General features: G+C 46.2%; 1 protein-coding gene across 5 annotated transcripts in view; it reads left to right on the forward strand.

The window, feature by feature from the left end:
- DLGAP2 (DLG associated protein 2) overlaps window positions 1–19,145 on the forward strand; it is a 1,292,461-nt gene that overhangs the window by 1,088,910 nt on the left and 184,406 nt on the right. For all 5 annotated transcript variants that reach the window (XM_077487763.1, XM_077487764.1, XM_077487766.1 and 2 more), the window contains one exon: window positions 17,034–17,181. In XM_077487763.1, coding sequence (XP_077343889.1) covers window positions 17,034–17,181 — 148 coding nt within the window. The remainder of the gene's footprint in view (window positions 1–17,033; window positions 17,182–19,145) is intronic.

The raw sequence follows: 19,145 nt of genomic DNA on the forward strand, positions 1-19,145 counted from the left end.
CTACAAGAAGCTAGCGGTGGAGTCCGGCGAGAATACCCCCGAAGACGGAAGACCCCCGGAGCTGTGCAATCAATTATTTTATGTTGTGTGTTGTGTTTTTTTTTGTACTTTATTTTACAGGTGAATGGGTAGGGGTACATTGTACCCCATACTCATTCACATAGGGTGGGGGGCGGTATATTTAATAAGGGGGCCCCCGGATTCCGATAAGCCCCCCGCCCGCAGACCCTGACAACCAACGGCCAGGGTTGTCGGGAAGAGGCCCTTGTCCTCATCAACATGTGGACAAGGTGCTTTGGGGTCCCCCCCTTCCCCGAGGCACCCCCATGTTGAGGGCACGCTGCCTGGTACGGCTCAGGTGGGGGGGGAGGGCGCTCGCTCGCCCCCCCCTTTCCTGGCCGGCCGGGTAGCGTGCTCGGACAAGGGTCTGATGTGGACCGGGGGGACCCCCACGCCGATTTTTTGCGGCGTTGGGGTTCCCCTTTAAGTTCATACCAGGCGGCGGGACCAGCGACGTCTCCTTCGCAGGCCCCGCCTACCTGGAGATGCGCTCAAAATGAGCGGACTTTCCTCCACGTGTGTGGGTGAGTCAGTTCATTTCAAAAGTAGGGCGGATAGTACGGCAGACTTAGTACGCAGTATTAGTCAGCTGAAAAAGTGCCGTGTGTGGACAAGTAGCCCGTTCGGAAAGTCCGACGGACAGTCTGGCGGGAAGTCCGCCAGACTAAGTCCGTCGGATAGACGGCTACGTGTGTACGCGGCATTACAGTAAATTCTGTCTGTTCTTATGCATTTTAAAACTTTAATATTATAACATTTGGCTCACAATATATGTGAACCAAATGGATGCCACCAATTGCACTGCACTGCTCACCTCTACTTTCATGGATCCCGAGCACCCATTAGCAGGAAAATGGTTTCTACTTCATCCTGATTAGTGATGGCCGAACGGTTCGCCCGGCGGTCGTTTCGCGGCGAATTTCCGACATTCGCGGTCCGCACGTTCGAACGCCTTTTTCCGTCGTTCGCCGCGGCGGACTTACGTGTTTAATGTATACAAGAACTTTAACCTTTGGTGACACGTTTATCATGTGATACAGGACAGCCAATTGAGACATGACAGCACATGGACACTTGTACATTCCCCCTAACCTATAAATACACCCGATCCGGTGGCCATTTTACATTCTTTCTTCTGTTAAGATAGGGACAGGTTCCTGTGTGGAGTAGGGAGAGATAAACCACTAGCTATTTGGTACACAAAAGTTCTTTTCAGGACTGGTATAGGTGTTAGGTGTTGATAGGTTTGCTGTGCTGCTGATTCTTGCAGCAGCCTGAGTGTCTTTTGTTAGTTTAGAGAAAGGGAAAGGACGGTGTATGCTACAGGGACAGCCAGATTAGTCTTTCATCATCATCATCATCATCATCATCATTAGCTGTTACTATCAAGGTCCACAAAAGAGCTGTTCCAGTAACCACTAATCGTTCTCTTTTTTTGCCAATTTGTATAGGGACAGGAAGGAAGCAGTGTTGTCAGGCAGTGAGGGTAATTTTAAAGACTTGCTGTTATTATTAGTTCCACAAAGGTTCTTTTCAGGACTGGTATCAGTGGTACAGTAATAGGCTTGTACATGTATAATATTCTTTCTTCCAAATATAGAAAGGATATTATACTTGACTGCTGCCCTTCTGCTGCAGTCTGCTAAACATTCACAACTCACTTGTTCCACAAAAGTTCTTATAAGGACTGGTAACTTGGTATAGGGTGCTACGGTACATAGGCTTGAGTGCGGTACAGTCTGCTGTTCTGTAAGGACCGCTATCGGTCCACAATAGATAGGGTTGACGTGCACCACTGCTGACCGCTGCCCTATACTGCAGCAGTCCTTCAGCGGTATAGGGACTGACGTACAGTCTGCTAATCACTAACACACAACCTGCTTGTTCCACAAAAGTTCTTATAAGGACTGGTAACTTGGTATAGGGTGCTACGGTACATAGGCTTGAGTGCGGTACAGTCTGCTGTTCTGTAAGGACCGCTATCGGTCCACAATAGATAGGGTTGACGTGCACCACTGCTGACCGCTGCCCTATACTGCAGCAGTCCTTCAGCGGTATAGGGACTGACGTACAGTCTGCTAAACACTAATACACAACCTGCTTGGTCCACAAAAGTTCTTATAAGGACTGGTAACTTGGTATAGGGTGCTACGGTACATAGGCTTGAGTGCGGTACAGTCTGCTGTTCTGTAAGGACCGCTATCGGTCCACAATAGATAGGGTTGACGTGCACCACTGCTGACCGCTGCCCTATACTGCAGCAGTCCTTCAGCGGTATAGGGACTGACGTACAGTCTGCTAAACACTAATACACAACCTGCTTGGTCCACAAAAGTTCTTATAAGGACTGGTAACTTGGTATAGGGTGCTACGGTACATAGGCTTGAGTGCGGTACAGTCTGCTGTTCTGTAAGGACCGCTATCGGTCCACAATAGATAGGGTTGACGTGCACCACTGCTGACCGCTCACCTATACTGCAGCAGTCCTTCAGCGGTATAGGGACTGACGTACAGTCTGCTAATCACTAACACACAACCTGCTTGTTCCACAAAAGTTCTTATAAGGACTGGTAACTTGGTATAGGGTGCTACGGTACATAGGCTTGAGTGCGGTACAGTCTGCTGTTCTGTAAGGACCGCTATCGGTCCACAATAGATAGGGTTGACGTGCACCACTGCTGACCGCTGCCCTATACTGCAGCAGTCCTTCAGCGGTATAGGGACTGACGTACAGTCTGCTAAACACTAACACACAACCTGCTTGGTCCACAAAAGTTCTTATAAGGACTGGTAACTTGGTATAGGGTGCTACGGTACATAGGCTTGAGTGCGGTACAGTCTGCTGTTCTGTAAGGACCGCTATCGGTCCACAATAGATAGGGTTGACGTGCACCACTGCTGACCGCTGCCCTATACTGCAGCAGTCCTTCAGCGGTATAGGGACTGACGTACAGTCTGCTAAACACTAATACACAACCTGCTTGGTCCACAAAAGTTCTTATAAGGACTGGTAACTTGGTATAGGGTGCTACGGTACATAGGCTTGAGTGCGGTACAGTCTGCTGTTCTGTAAGGACCGCTATCGGTCCACAATAGATAGGGTTGACGTGCACCACTGCTGACCGCTCACCTATACTGCAGCAGTCCTTCAGCGGTATAGGGACTGACGTACAGTCTGCTAATCACTAACACACAACCTGCTTGTTCCACAAAAGTTCTTATAAGGACTGGTAACTTGGTATAGGGTGCTACGGTACATAGGCTTGAGTGCGGTACAGTCTGCTGTTCTGTAAGGACCGCTATCGGTCCACAATAGATAGGGTTGACGTGCACCACTGCTGACCGCTGCCCTATACTGCAGCAGTCCTTCAGCGGTATAGGGACTGACGTACAGTCTGCTAAACACTAATACACAACCTGCTTGGTCCACAAAAGTTCTTATAAGGACTGGTAACTTGGTATAGGGTGCTACGGTACATAGGCTTGAGTGCGGTACAGTCTGCTGTTCTGTAAGGACCGCTATCGGTCCACAATAGATAGGGTTGACGTGCACCACTGCTGACCGCTGCCCTATACTGCAGCAGTCCTTCAGCGGTATAGGGACTGACGTACAGTCTGCTAAACACTAATACACAACCTGCTTGGTCCACAAAAGTTCTTATAAGGACTGGTAACTTGGTATAGGGTGCTACGGTACATAGGCTTGAGTGCGGTACAGTCTGCTGTTCTGTAAGGACCGCTATCGGTCCACAATAGATAGGGTTGACGTGCACCACTGCTGACCGCTGCCCTATACTGCAGCAGTCCTTCAGCGGTATAGGGACTGACGTACAGTCTGCTAAACACTAATACACAACCTGCTTGGTCCACAAAAGTTCTTATAAGGACTGGTAACTTGGTATAGGGTGCTACGGTACATAGGCTTGAGTGCGGTACAGTCTGCTGTTCTGTAAGGACCGCTATCGGTCCACAATAGATAGGGTTGACGTGCACCACTGCTGACCGCTGCCCTATACTGCAGCAGTCCTTCAGCGGTATAGGGACTGACGTACAGTCTGCTAATCACTAACACACAACCTGCTTGTTCCACAAAAGTTCTTATAAGGACTGGTAACTTGGTATAGGGTGCTACGGTACATAGGCTTGAGTGCGGTACAGTCTGCTGTTCTGTAAGGACCGCTATCGGTCCACAATAGATAGGGTTGACGTGCACCACTGCTGACCGCTGCCCTATACTGCAGCAGTCCTTCAGCGGTATAGGGACTGACGTACAGTCTGCTAAACACTAATACACAACCTGCTTGGTCCACAAAAGTTCTTATAAGGACTGGTAACTTGGTATAGGGTGCTACGGTACATAGGCTTGAGTGCGGTACAGTCTGCTGTTCTGTAAGGACCGCTATCGGTCCACAATAGATAGGGTTGACGTGCACCACTGCTGACCGCTCACCTATACTGCAGCAGTCCTTCAGCGGTATAGGGACTGACGTACAGTCTGCTAATCACTAACACACAACCTGCTTGTTCCACAAAAGTTCTTATAAGGACTGGTAACTTGGTATAGGGTGCTACGGTACATAGGCTTGAGTGCGGTACAGTCTGCTGTTCTGTAAGGACCGCTATCGGTCCACAATAGATAGGGTTGACGTGCACCACTGCTGACCGCTCACCTATACTGCAGCAGTCCTTCAGCGGTATAGGGACTGACGTACAGTCTGCTAATCACTAACACACAACCTGCTTGTTCCACAAAAGTTCTTATAAGGACTGGTAACTTGGTATAGGGTGCTACGGTACATAGGCTTGAGTGCGGTACAGTCTGCTGTTCTGTAAGGACCGCTATCGGTCCACAATAGATAGGGTTGACGTGCACCACTGCTGACCGCTGCCCTATACTGCAGCAGTCCTTCAGCGGTATAGGGACTGACGTACAGTCTGCTAAACACTAATACACAACCTGCTTGGTCCACAAAAGTTCTTATAAGGACTGGTAACTTGGTATAGGGTGCTACGGTACATAGGCTTGAGTGCGGTACAGTCTGCTGTTCTGTAAGGACCGCTATCGGTCCACAATAGATAGGGTTGACGTGCACCACTGCTGACCGCTGCCCTATACTGCAGCAGTCCTTCAGCGGTATAGGGACTGACGTACAGTCTGCTAAACACTAATACACAACCTGCTTGGTCCACAAAAGTTCTTATAAGGACTGGTAACTTGGTATAGGGTGCTACGGTACATAGGCTTGAGTGCGGTACAGTCTGCTGTTCTGTAAGGACCGCTATAGGTCCACAATAGATAGGGTTGACGTGCACCACTGCTGACCGCTCACCTATACTGCAGCAGTCCTTCAGCGGTATAGGGACTAAGAGTTTTGTCACAGGGTCATTTAAAAAATGACATGCAGAGGAAGAGGCAGGCCCTTCCGCAGGGGTGGTAGGGGTAGGGCAGGAGCAACAGGCTTGAGCCAAAGTGGGAAGTTGCAGAAGGTGCGTTCAATTACTTTAAAGGATGCACCAGACTTGGTTGAGTGGCTCGCTCAGCCTTACTCTTCTGCACCCTCCTCATCCTCTCGATCTGCACCCTCTTCTTCACTCTCTGCTATGTGCACCCCCAAAGACACTACCACCAACAACACGACCACCACCACCACCACCACATACCTTCCGCTTGAGTCACTGGAATTATTTTCCGATCCATATCAAGAGGACATTTCTGATGCGCAGCCACTCTTGGTATTGGATCAGGAAGAGGAGGTAGCAACAAGCGCTACTCAGCAGTCTGACGCCAGTACCCAGATCAGCCCAAGGAGGAGGTTGGTCCCCGGTGTTGCTGCCTACTCTACTTATAGCGGTGGGGAAGGTGACGTTGATGATGACGTGTCTAGTGATGTCACGTGGGTGCCCACAAGAGAGGAAGAGGAGGGGAGTTCAGAGGGAGATATGGACCAGCAGATAGGGAGGAGAAGCAGCAATGACTTACATTGCACAGCAGGGACAAAGCAGACTGCAAATGTATCAGGAGCGAGTCATCGACCATGTACGGTCACATCTGGCGCTCCCAGGACACCGGCACATGGCTCCGCAGTGTGGGCTTTTTTTAACGTGTCCGCTGCTGACAATAGCGTTGCCATCTGCAATCTTTGCAGTCAACGCGTTAGTCGCGGTAAGCCCAATACTCACCTAGGGACGACCGCCTTAAGAAGGCACATGAGCAGCCATCACCGAGCCCAGTGGGAGCAACGGAACACACAAAGCCACACTGCAGGCTCTCACCGTCCAGCCTCGTCTTCTACTTCTCCTTCTCCTCTCTCCTCACAATTGTCCTCCACTCCACCTTCCATCACGCCAAGCTCACATTTTTCTGCAAAAAGGCAGGCTTCCGTGGGCCTAATGTTTGAGCGTAAAAAAATGATGACGCCGGATAACCCTCTTGCCCAACGGTTGGCGGCTGGCTTGTCAGAACTCATAGCCCGCCAACTACTGCCATATAAACTGGTGGACTCGGAGGCCTTTCGCAAATTTGTGGCCATTGGAACACCACAATGGAAGGTCCCAGGAAGGAAGTATTTCTCAGAGAAGGGCATCCCAGAGCTATATGGCCATGTTCAGCGGCAAGTGAATGTATCTCTGGCACACAGTGTCGGTGCCAAGATACATCTGACCACAGACACGTGGTCTAGCAAACACGGGCAGGGAAGGTATATCAGTTTTACTGCCCACTGGGTGAACCTTCTGACGGCCGTCAAGCATGTAACCCGTGGCACCCGTGTAGATTTGGTTTTACCGCCACGGATTGCATGCAGGCCTGACTCTTCTTCTCCTCCTCCTACTCCATCCTCCTCCCTCTCCTCCTCAGCTGCCTCCTCCTTTTCCGCTGCTAGCGTCTCTTCCACTGCACCGCCCAAGCTCCCCAGAACCTATTCCACATGCCAGGTGAGACGTTGCCATGCCGTGCTGCGTCTGTTGTGCCTGGAAGCAAAGAGCCACACTGGCCCGGCACTCCTTTCAGCTTTGCGTTCACAGGCAGATGAGTGGCTAACACCGCTCAATTTGACAGTTGGTAAAGTGGTGTGTGACAACGGTGCCAATCTGCTTAGCGCATTGAAACAGGGCAAAATCACGCACGTGCCGTGCATGGCACACGTCTTAAACTTGGTCGTGCAGCGATTCCTTGTCAAATACCCTGGGGTCCAGGACATCTTGCGGCAGGCAAGGAAAATCTCGGCCCATTTCAGAAGATCTTACACGGCCATGGCTCGCCTTGCTGACATTCAGCGGCGACACCATCTGCCGGTCAGACGTCTTATTTGCGATTGCCCGACGCGATGGAACTCAACCTTCTATATGCTTGATAGGCTGCTCCAGCAGAAACGTGCAGTTAACGTCTACCTGTATGAACTCTGCGAAAGAAACGGTTCTGGGGAGCTGGGTTTTTTTTCACCGCGCCAGTGGCTGCTCATGCGCGACACATGCAGACTTCTGCGGCCATTTGAGGAGATCACCAAACTGGTCAGTCGCAGCCATGGCGCCATCAGTGACATGGTACCTTATGCCTTCTTTCTGGAGCGTGCATTGCGTCGTGTCATTGATCAGGCTGTGGAGGAGCAGGAGCGGGAAGATGAGGAAGTCGCAATGCTGGATGAATTCCCAGGGGGGGCTACTCTATCTGAGACAAGTCAACAACAGGAGTCTGATGAGGAGTCAGAGGAGGATGGTGCCGGGGCGGATGAGCAGGAGCAAGAAGAGCATGCTTTAAACCTTTCTGGGATCCCTGTTGTGCGAGGATGGGGAGAGGAGAATGAAGAGGACGACATTATCCTGGATGATGAGCAGGAGCCAGGCCACCACACCGCTTCCACTTTAGTGCAAATGGGGGCCTTCATGCTCCAGTGTTTTAATAGGGACCCCCGTATAAAAAGCATGAGGGTCAAGGACCAGTACTGGGTGGCAACGTACTTAGACCCCCGGTACAAACACAAAATGGCGGAAATGTTACCGCCGTCGCAGAGGGCTGTCAGAATGCAGCACTTCCAGGCCTTGCTTCGAGAAATGCTGCATTCTGCTTTTGCGTGCGCTGGCAGAGGAGCAATTCCCACTCCCAGAGAAGGATTTGCGGGTACCAATCCAACAGCGCCTGCAAGAAGAGGCCGGTTTGAAGATGTGTTGGTGACTTCGGATATGAGGTCATTCTTTCAGCCGACCCATCGACAGGTGTCATCCGGATCCAGCATCAGGGAACGCCTAGACCGTCAGGTGTCCGACTACATTGGGTTAACGGCCGATGTGGACGCTCTGAGGAGTGATGAACCCCTAGACTACTGGGTGGGCAGGCTTGACCTCTGGCCAGAGCTTGCCCAATTTGCAATCGAACTGTTGGCTTGCCCCTCATCCAGTGTCCTGTCCGAAAGGACGTTCAGCGCAGCAGGGGGGATTGTGACCGATAAGCGTACTCGCCTAGCTCACCACAGTGTTAACTACCTCACATTTCTAAAAATGAATGAGGCATGGATCTCGGAGGAATTCAACACATGTGATCAGTAGACCATGTATATGTCTATAAACAATTTTTGGAATCAAGCACACAGACCTTCTTAATTCATTTGGCTCACTTCCCTGACCCAAAAAAGCACACCGTACTATATGCCCCTACCCTCCTCTTTGAAGAGGTTGAGCGGTGTCATATTTCTACTGGGGCTGCTTATTATGAGGGGTTCCCACCATCCCTGTGCTGTGCTGACTTCCTCCTGGGTGTTCTTATTATGAGGGGCTCCCACCATCCCTGTGCTGTGCTGACTTCCTCCTGGGGGTTCTTATTATGAGGGGATCACACCATCCCTGTGCTGTGCTGACTTCCTCCTGGGGCTGCTTACGGTGCTGCTGTCAGCGCTGTATGTCACGGAGCTGCTGTCAGCGCTGTATGTCACGGAGCTGCTGTCAGCGCTGTATGTCACGGAGCTGCTGTCAGCGCTGTATGTTACGGAGCTGCTGTCAGCGCTGTATGTCACGGAGCTGCTGTCAGCGCTGTATGTCACGGAGCTGCTGTCAGCGCTGTATGTCACGGAGCTGCTGTCAGCGCTGTATGTCACGGAGCTGCTGTCAGCGCTGTATGTCACGGAGCTGCTGTCAGCGCTGTATGTCACGGAGCTGCTGTCAGCGCTGTATGTCACGGTGCTGCTGTCAGCGCTGTATGTCACGGAGCTGCTGTCAGCGCTGTATGTCACGGAGCTGCTGTCAGTGCTGTATGTCACGGAGCTGCTGTCAGCGCTGTATGTCACGGAGCTGCTGTCAGCGCTGTATGTCACGGAGCTGCTGTCAGCGCTGTATGTCACGGTGCTGCTGTCAGCGCTGTATGTCACGGAGCTGCTGTCAGCGCTGTATGTCACGGAGCTGCTGTCAGCGCTGTATGTCACGGAGCTGCTGTCAGCGCTGTATGTCACGGAGCTGCTGTCAGCGCTGTATGTCACGGAGCTGCTGTCAGCGCTGTATGTCACGGTGCTGATGTCAGTGCTCTGTATTACGGTGCTGCTGTCAGTGCTCTGTATCTCCTGCACCCTCTTGTTTGCCTACCCTGGTCCCTGACCTTCCCTCTCCTCCATTGCCTTCATTAGCTCCATAGTCCTGAATTGTCAGAACAATTTCCCAAATAAAAAAAAAATGCTTGTAGTTATCGATCCCAAATTCACCTCATACATGTATTATGCTATTGTCCAGGTGGTGGGACTACGTGCTACCCCCTAATAATTACCCCGTGGCCGCAAATTCGACCTAAAGGTTTGCGAAATTCGCCTCCCATTGAAGTCAATGGAGCCCGCGGCGAACGGTCGTTTTCGCGAACGTTTGTGTCCGTTCGCGTTTCGCGTTCGCGAAACGTCCCGTCGGAAGTTCGTCCATCACTAATCCTGATGTGTGAATGGGCTGCTAACAGATGGTGCTGTTACTATATAAAGTATATGAACTACAGCACCAGCAAGAGTAGACCTTGTATGAGGCACATCAAGGTTTACATAGTACTCTTTTCTCCCTTTTCTTTGGGCAAATCATGACTCATGAATAGACAATTAATACTTTTTGTTCGTCTGCCAAGAAAACTGATTTGCATATTCAGACACAAACAATTATTACACTATACAGTATTTACGCATAGTTACAGCACGGGCATGCATGTGTACAGAATATGGTACTTGTGGCTGATAAAAATGTGTTCTTTATTTCGGGTAAGAAGGTTATTTAAAGTTTTTTGGGTCTTTTTTCAATAATTGTAAGGTTTTTAATATCTGCCGACCCACTGTGAGTTTGGAAAATTAGTTTCAGGTAAACTTGCCCAGGAAGGGTAAAACACGGGTTCATTTTAAAGTTGACCTTCACAGTTGATTTATACTTCCCATTCCTTCTCTTCACTCTAATGCCACTCCTTTTGGAAAGCAAAGTGACACATCAGCAATTCGAACTTCGGGGAGCATGTAATTTGCTCCCCTTCCTCTTATGTGATGGCACTGGTGCTTTGTGGTCCACCACTTAAGCACCCAGTCCCTTCACATTGCGTTGGGAGTCAGGAAAAGAAGCCATGTGTAAGCTCCAACTCATTGACTCTCTACCTAACAGTCAAACAAATTGGGCGGGGCGGGGGGGGGGGGGGGCAAAGGGAAGGTATATAAAATTGTAGGCCTGCTTCTACTTGGTAAGTGTTATTTAATGCTGAAATCTCATTGTCATTGATAATGCTTATAATATGCAATAAAAGTTAATATTTTCATATTTTTATGTGGTCAAGCTCCAGCTTTGTCCCTGTTATGCAGAGTCCCACCACTACCAGACCTTTGCTCCAAAAAAAGTAATTATGAGCTAACCTTACCTCCTACCCTGTCTTTATTTGCTTCCATTCAGACTCTCACTGTCGTATACTCTGCAACATTTCACACACACGCACACTGCATATAATTAGATGCTTAGATTGAACACCCATACGTAAGTTGCTCTGATTGGGGACCCTAGCTTGCTCCATTGGCTTTATATCAACTCTGTCACAAATTCTTTTTTTTTTTTGTGTGTGTGAGTTAAATATTTTAGGTCTGCAGAAAATGCTCATTATGGGAGAAAGAATAAGGTCAAGTACTGTATGAGAGGTAACCACTTCTCATTAAGATAGACAAGTATATTATGTAAAAATTATAGTTGCACTACAACCAGAAAACAGAAGGTTCCAAATGCAGCCTCAGGTGGCATTAAAACAAATTAATACTTTATCAAGGACATAAAAAATTAGACATACTAAATTCAATGAAACCTGATAAGGGCATTTAAATTGGGAGATGAGATAGAGGTGGAGATCAGGTCGACATTTTCTAAGTTGAACAGACAGCCCTCCAGTGAAACCATTGATTTTATTAAGGATACATTCAGAAACCATACAAAGCTTACCATTTAAATGTAAAGAGGGACATTTCCTCCCTGGGATCATATGTGGAACATCATATGATACAGAGAGGGCTTAAGGAAAAGGTTGTCCCATGCCAACACCTACACACAGAACATTTTTTGGAGAAATGGAAAGCTGCCTGTCTCAATAGAGGCTTAGAGGTTATGTGCCTTATCATAGAGGATACGTTACAACTAGAGAAAATTAACAGACTGAGGAAAATGTGGCTCAACGATATTTCTTTAAAGAGGATTGGGAGTTTGCAATATTGAATGATTTAGAGAAGAGTGGTTGAAAAAATGCAAAAAAATCTGAAAGTTACAAATCAGTTAAAATTCCAGAGATATTTGGATGATTGAAATAAGGGCACCATTTTTTAACTTACTATTTACAGAGGAAGAAGTAGATCTAGGTGCAGACATTATACCCCGACTAGGAGTGGAGTCTTCTCTTCTGATAGTGAAGGCAGAGGTATATCTAAGTCTGTGTGGTTTTTTTTTTAGAGAAAGAGGGCAACAACGAGGAAGGATTAAAAAAGAAGAAAGTTTCCAAAAAATGCAGTGTAGGAGGGAAAAGTCAAGTAGAAGAAAAAGAAGGTTCAAAAGCCAGAATGGTGAGAACAACCAGGAGCCAAAAGAGATAGGGATGGAGAGTAGACACGCCCAAGATGTAAATGAATGGAATATTGGTGGCCTTTTAAAGTGATCAATCTCTCTAGCTTTGACCTACAGGAAAGATACATCAGGCTTCTCCAGAAGGGGCTCTCATTTTCTCCTTTGAACACTATGAATGAATTTGAGGTCTTTAAAGACCTTCATTATTTATTTATTTATTTTTAAGAAAAGTGATTTTTAGATCCTTCTTTGAGAAGCCTGGTGTTGGGGAGGTTCTGGGAAGTACAAGTTCACAAATTCAGGATGAGCAGGCTCTACGTGATCTTATGAGCCTCCTTGAAGAAAATTTCAGTTTTGATATGAAAGAGGTAAAGTCAAGTCAGAGAAGTAAGAGAGATGCTAGAATCAATATAAAATCTACTAAAATGTTACCCTTACAAAACAACAAATTGATGAGTTTATTCCTCAAGCTTATCCAAACAGATCTCAGCAAGCTAAACTGGGATAAAAGAGGTAACGACAACTTAACTAGGGAGGAAAATAGAACTTAGAAACGCCCTCAATATTGTCATCAAAAACAGTGACAACGTGGCAACATGGTTGTCATGAATGATTATGACTACGTTGCTGAAGTAGAGACAGTTGGGTGATGAACCTAGCTTTTAAAATTGGCTTAGAATCCATTTCCTGAGTTTGGTACATAATTTAAATGGTAAATTATTTGTTGCAATGGTGGTAAGTTTATTATCCAAAAGGGAATTTGACTACTTAAAGGTAGAGACCTTCTGTACCCCAGTTCTTTATAACATTCCAAAAATCCATAAGGATTCCTTGAGACCCCCTGAGAGGCCAATAGTATCAGCGGTAAATGGCCCTCCTGAAAGAGTGGGCAAGTGCCTTGACTCCTTAATTAAAGAAATGGTTTTGACTGTCCCCTTTTATGTCTAGGATATAAGAGACATTCTGAAGAAGATTCGGGACTTGGTGGTTCCCGAGGGGGTCCTCCTTGTGGGAGTGGACGTGGAATCACTTTACATGTCCATACCCCACAAGTGGCACCTTTCGGCAGTTGCTCATTGTTTGGATATTCATTATCCGGGAATAGGGGCCAAGAATGAGTACCTCATGGAGATGTTGGAGTATGTACTCGTGAACAATTATTTCCAGTTCCTCAGAAGTTTTTATCAACAAATCAGGGGTATGTCAATGGGTGCTCCATTGGCACTGATGTACACCTATTTTTGGTACCTTGTTTTTTCTGATGGACTCTTCCCTCTTTCTCCACATGATTGTTTAAGGTACGCTGACCCACACCAAGCTTGGTGTAATGGTGAAACATGTAAATGCAGTCCCTACCTGATTTTGTGCCTCTTTTTTCAGAGACACTTACAGTGCCTTGAAAAAGTATTCATACCCCTTGAAATTTTCCAAATTTTGAAATTTTTCAACCAAAAACGTAAATGTATTTTATTGGGTTTTATGTGATGAACACAAAATAGTATATATGTGAAGTGGAAGGAAAATGATAAACGGTTTTTAATTTTTATTACACCTAAGTCACCTAATTAGTAAATAGAGTCCACCAGTGTATAATTTAATCTCAGTATAAATACAGCTGTTCTGTGAAGCACTCAGAAGTTTGTTAGAGAACCTTAGTGAACAAATGGCATCATGAAGGTCAAGGAACACACCAGACAGGTCAGGGATAAAGTTGTGGAGAAGTTTTAAGGTTATAAAAAAATTACCCCAAACCTTGAACATCTCACAAAGCACTGTTCAATCCATCATCCGAAAATTAAAAGAGCATGGCACAGCTGCAGACCTACCAAGACATGGCCATCCACCCAAACTGACAGGCCGGGCAAGGAAAGCATTCATCAGAGAAGCAGCCAAGAGGCCCATGGTAACTCTGGAGGAGCTGCAGGGATCCACAGCTCAGGTGGGAGAATCTGTCCACAGGACAACTATTAGTCGCGCACTCCACAAATCTGGCCTTTATGGAAGAGTGGCAAGAAGAAAGCCATAAGAAGTCCCGTTTGCATTTTGCGAGAAGCCATGTGGGGGGACACAGCAAACAGGTGGAAGAAGGTGCTCTGGTCAGATGAGACCAAAATTGAAAATTTTAGCCTAAAAGCAAAACGCTATGTGTGATGGAAAACTAACACTGCATATCACCCTGAACACACAATCCCCACCATGAAACATGGTGGTGGCAGCATCATGTTGTGGGGATGCTTTTCTTAAGCAGGGACAAGGAAGCTGGTCAGAGATGATGGGAGGATGGATGGAGCCAAATACAGGGTAATCTTAGAAGAAAACCTGTTGGAGTCTACAAAAGACTTGAGACTGGGGCAGAGGTTCACCTTTCAGCAGGACAACGACCCTAAACATACAGCCAGAGCTACAATGGAATGGTTTAGGTCAAAGCATATTCATGTGTTAGAATGGCCCAGTCAAAGTCCACACCTAAATCGATAATTGATAATCTGTGACAAAACTGTTCAGATGCCCTCCATCCAATCTGACAAAGCCTGAGCTATTTTGAAAAGAAGAATGAGACAAAAATTTCACTCTAGATGTGCAAAGCTGGTAGAGAAATACCCAAAAAGACTTACAACTGCAATTGCAGTGAAAAGTGGTTCTACAAAGTATTGACTCAGGGGGGCTGAATACAAATGCATGTCACATTTTTCACATACCGTATATACTCGAGTATAGGCCGACCCAAATATAAGCCAAGACACCTAATTTTACCATAAAAAACTGGGAAACCCTATTGACTCGTGTATAAGCCTATGGCAGATGGGCATTGTTTACCCAGCAGCTACTGGGTAAACAATGCCCATCTGCAGCCTCACTGTGCCCATCTGCAGGTTCATTGTGCCCATTTGCAGCCTCACTGTGCCCACCTGTATCATCAGTGCCCATCTGCAGCCTCATTGTGCCCATCTGCAGGTTCACTGTTCCCATTTGCAACCTCATTGTGCCCACCTGTATCATCAGTGTCCATCTGCAGCCTCATTGTGCCCATCTGCAGGTTCACTGTGCCCATTTGCAGCCTCACTGTGCCCACCTGTATCATCAATGCCCATCTGCAGCCTCACTGTGCCCATTTGAAGCATCATTGTGCCCATCTGCAGCCTCACTGTACCCATTTGCAGCCTCACTGTGCCCACTTGCAGCCTCATTGTGCCCATCAGCAGCTACTGGGTAAACAATGGCCATTTGCAGCCTCACTGTGCCCACCTGTATCATCAGTGCCCATCTGCAGCCTCATTGTGCCCATCTGCAGGTTCACTGTTCCCATTTGCAGCCTCATTGTGCCCACCTGTATCATCAGTGCCCATCTGCAGCCTCATTGTGCCCATCTGCAGGTTCACTGTGCCCATTTGCAGCCTCACTGTGCCCACCTGTATCATCAATGCCCATCTGCAGCCTCACTGTGCCCATTTGAAGCATCATTGTGCCCATCTGCAGCCTCACTGTACCCATTTGCAGCCTCACTGTGCCCACTTGCAGCCTCATTGTGCCCATCTGCAGCCTCACTGTACCTTTGATTACTAAAACAGCGGGTGTCTCCTGCTGTGTCATCCAGTATGTTTGGCGGCCATCTATTGTAACAAAGCTTACCTCCTTCTCGTTTGTGATAGATGGAACACTGATACAGTTACCCAGCATCAGTGTTCCGGCTATCAGAGACGAGGAGGAGGCGGGGCTTTGTTACATTGGACAGCCGCCAAACAGACTGCATGACACAGCGGGAGACATCCGCTGTTTTAGTAGTCAAAGGTACAGCTTCAGATGGACACCCTCACTCAAGTATAAGCCGAGGGGGGGTTTTCAGCCTAAAAAATGTGCAGAAAAACTCGGCTTATTTCAAGGGGTATGAATACCTTTTCAAGGCACTCTATCTATTCCTACACTACAACCAATTCACATAATAAAAAGTTCTCTTTGATTTAGATTTTTTTCTGAAGCATTGCTATTAGTTTTATTCATATTTGTTATAGATGGGCCCGAAACTTGTTGCATAATCTCCTTACTAGGAATGACATGACTCCTCATACTTGCCTGGAGTAAAGCTAAGCTCCTTCCCCAGAAGTGGGCATTTTACAACTGCAATCCTTTTTCCAGGTTCTTATTATTCTTGGTGTAGTTGAATTTGTTTCACTGCTCTGGATGTAATATGTGGCCTAGTGACTGCATGAATGCTGATTCCAGTATAGAATATTAGCTATGTTTTAAAGGTTTAGGAAAGACATGACAAGACGATGGTGGCTAGAGAACCAAATGAGCCTCTAATAATTTTGCTTTGCATATAGTAACTTCCTTGCTTCCTGTCTTGCTATTTATCCAGCCTTTTGTCACTTTGTTCATACTTAAAGGATTTAAGTGATATCAGGATGGTATGCATATTTATAGGAAAAACTGAATCCGCACATTTATTTATATCAGCAACAAAAACAACTTTGCCTAGCAAAATGATTTATCTCGATGGTACTTTACATACCTTTTGCCGGCCATGATTTTGACCCCTGGAAGTCAAATGACTTAATAAATGTATTGTAAGCTGAAAGGAGCATAAGCTACTATTGTTTTTCAATGAAATTATACTAGCATTTGCATTAAAATATATAGCTGTCAAGCAAGGTTATTAAGTGTGTAGTTCTGCACACCTGAGCTCACACTGCTTTGTATACTAAACACGAAATGCAATTTATCTTCTCTTTCTTGCCTTCCTAAACAATAAAGAAGAAAATTGCTGCTACAACTGTTTTCTAAGCTGAATACATAAATTAAATTTTCGGAGACTGTATTTAGCAATGTATCTGATATAAATGTACTGAGACAAGAGGATTGATTAAAATAAAAATACTCTTTATATCTAAACTGGGCAATAGTCTCATTAAGAATCTTCCAACACTGTCTTTTGTGTTTTGTAGCCAGAGTTACCTACAAGCAGCAAGTGAAATGCCTGCTGGACATGTCCTGGACCCATCAGGAAACTACAACTCTCCAAAATTTCGTTCAAGGAACCAGAGCTACATGAGAGCTGTCAGTACGCTTAGCCAGGCCAGCTGTGTCAGTCAGGTAGAGCACTGGCTATCTTTGCCCTATTATTAATGTATATATTTTGTGCTGTGTATGTAGGTCTCACACATTGAGTCAACTTGCTTGAGGCAGGTAAGACATTATCGCTGCCCACCACTCATTTTAAAAATTCTAGCTTTCTTATGCATTCTACCAGCATATATAATCAAATAAAAAACAGTAGTTTAGCTGGAACATCACAACATCATAATGCAAATATGCAGCAGCACTGCAGGTGGGCCTTAAAGCGTTTGTTACCCTAGAAAAAAATAATGGATCCTATTCCTTTAAAGCATGTTATACAGCACAATGCTTGTGCTGTGTAATTTGGCCCCTTCTATCACCTAAAAAGCCTGTCTGATCCTGCCTGGTTCTACCCTCCCCCCGTAAACTAACCACGGTTTATCATGGCTGCTGAGCCCTGACACCATGGTCAGTTTACGTGTCTAAGGCATCCGTAGTTCTCCTGTTTCTCCTCTGTCAACCATCCCCCCCCCCCCCCGTCTGCTCTGACAGAGTCAGTTTATTAAAAAAAATTGCTGTCTATACCTGATTTCAGAGCACTGCCTGGCACTCACATGACCGACCATCTCTCTCCTCCTCTCCCCCTCTCGTCCTGACTGGCGTCAGTGGGAGAATATTGGTCCCTCACACTCTAGCTCTCAGTTCAAGAGGGGAAAGAAGCAGAGCTCTGAAATCAGGTATAGATAGGATTTTTTAAATAAAACACAGAGACAGGAGCACCTAGCATAATGAGACACAGAGAATTATATAAAATGTCACAGTGGGTTAACAACCACTTTAACTCCCAGCTGCCACCTATATGCATTGCTATGTTGCCACGGACAACTTATGGTCAACAACTGATAATCGGGAGTTGGTAGGAAGGACTCTTGCTTACAAGAGTACAGTGCATAGGAGTCTTTTCTATTGGTCTCTGGCAGGATCCCGGCAAGGGGTTAAAGTCTAATTGAGAACTCACAACTGTTTGTTTTTATAATTCATATACTCCTACGTGTTATTTTGTGACTGATTTTTGCTTGAAACCATTACATTTAAATTTAATGGGATTTACCCATCAGCAGACACATAAAACATAATAGAGCAATTCCAATACCGAACAAGATTTGCCCACTTAGTTATTATTTTTAAAGAGAATTCAACCAATGGGTAATAGGTCAGCTGATGAGCGAATATTATGTTATTGGAAGCTCTCTATTATTTTGTATGTGACTGCTGATTGGCAAATCTTGTTGAATTTAAAAAGGATGGATGACTCTTATGGAATTTATATGCAATGGGGGAATTGTGTTGTATTTCACTCCTAATGGGTGAATCTTATCAAATGTGATGGATGAATCCTATTTAGAAATGATGGGTGGCTAGGACAAATGCTTCTATAAAGTAATATAAGTAGTGTCCAGTAACACAGGCGGCGGCTGGGGGAAAGAGATTGCATTGAGACCGAGGCAAATCCATGCCTCGATCTCACATGAAAACAGTGAAACCAGAAGTAATGTCACTTCCGGTTTCAGATGCACTAGACATTATTTCCTGGCCAGCATAGCTAGGGGACATAACTGTTTGGTGCTTGGTTAGATGGTGTCAAGGGCAAGGGAGACATTGGGGTCTATTAGATACCAAATATCTCCATAAAGAGTACCTGCCCAATGCTATCATAGGGGTATATTAACCCCTTGTGATATAAATTATGTAAAAATCAATATAAAAAAAAGAAAAAAGTAAAAAAAAAAAAGTATAATAAATATATATATATAAATCCCACAAACCCCCACACACCTGCACAAACGCAAACACGAGCCCAGGGTATGCACATGCATGTAAATCGCAGTCGCACCATATGTGTGACATATCGCTATGAACATTAGAGTGAGAACATAATTCTTGCACAAGAGCTGCTAGTCAAGTATAAATTAGTGAGCTTTTAAAGCGTCACCTATTGG

The sequence above is a fragment of the Lithobates pipiens genome, unplaced genomic scaffold (assembly GCF_037356315.1).
Source record: "Lithobates pipiens isolate NorthernLeopardFrog02 unplaced genomic scaffold, aLitPip1_a1.2 Scaffold_18, whole genome shotgun sequence".
NCBI lineage: Eukaryota > Metazoa > Chordata > Amphibia > Anura > Ranidae > Lithobates > Lithobates pipiens.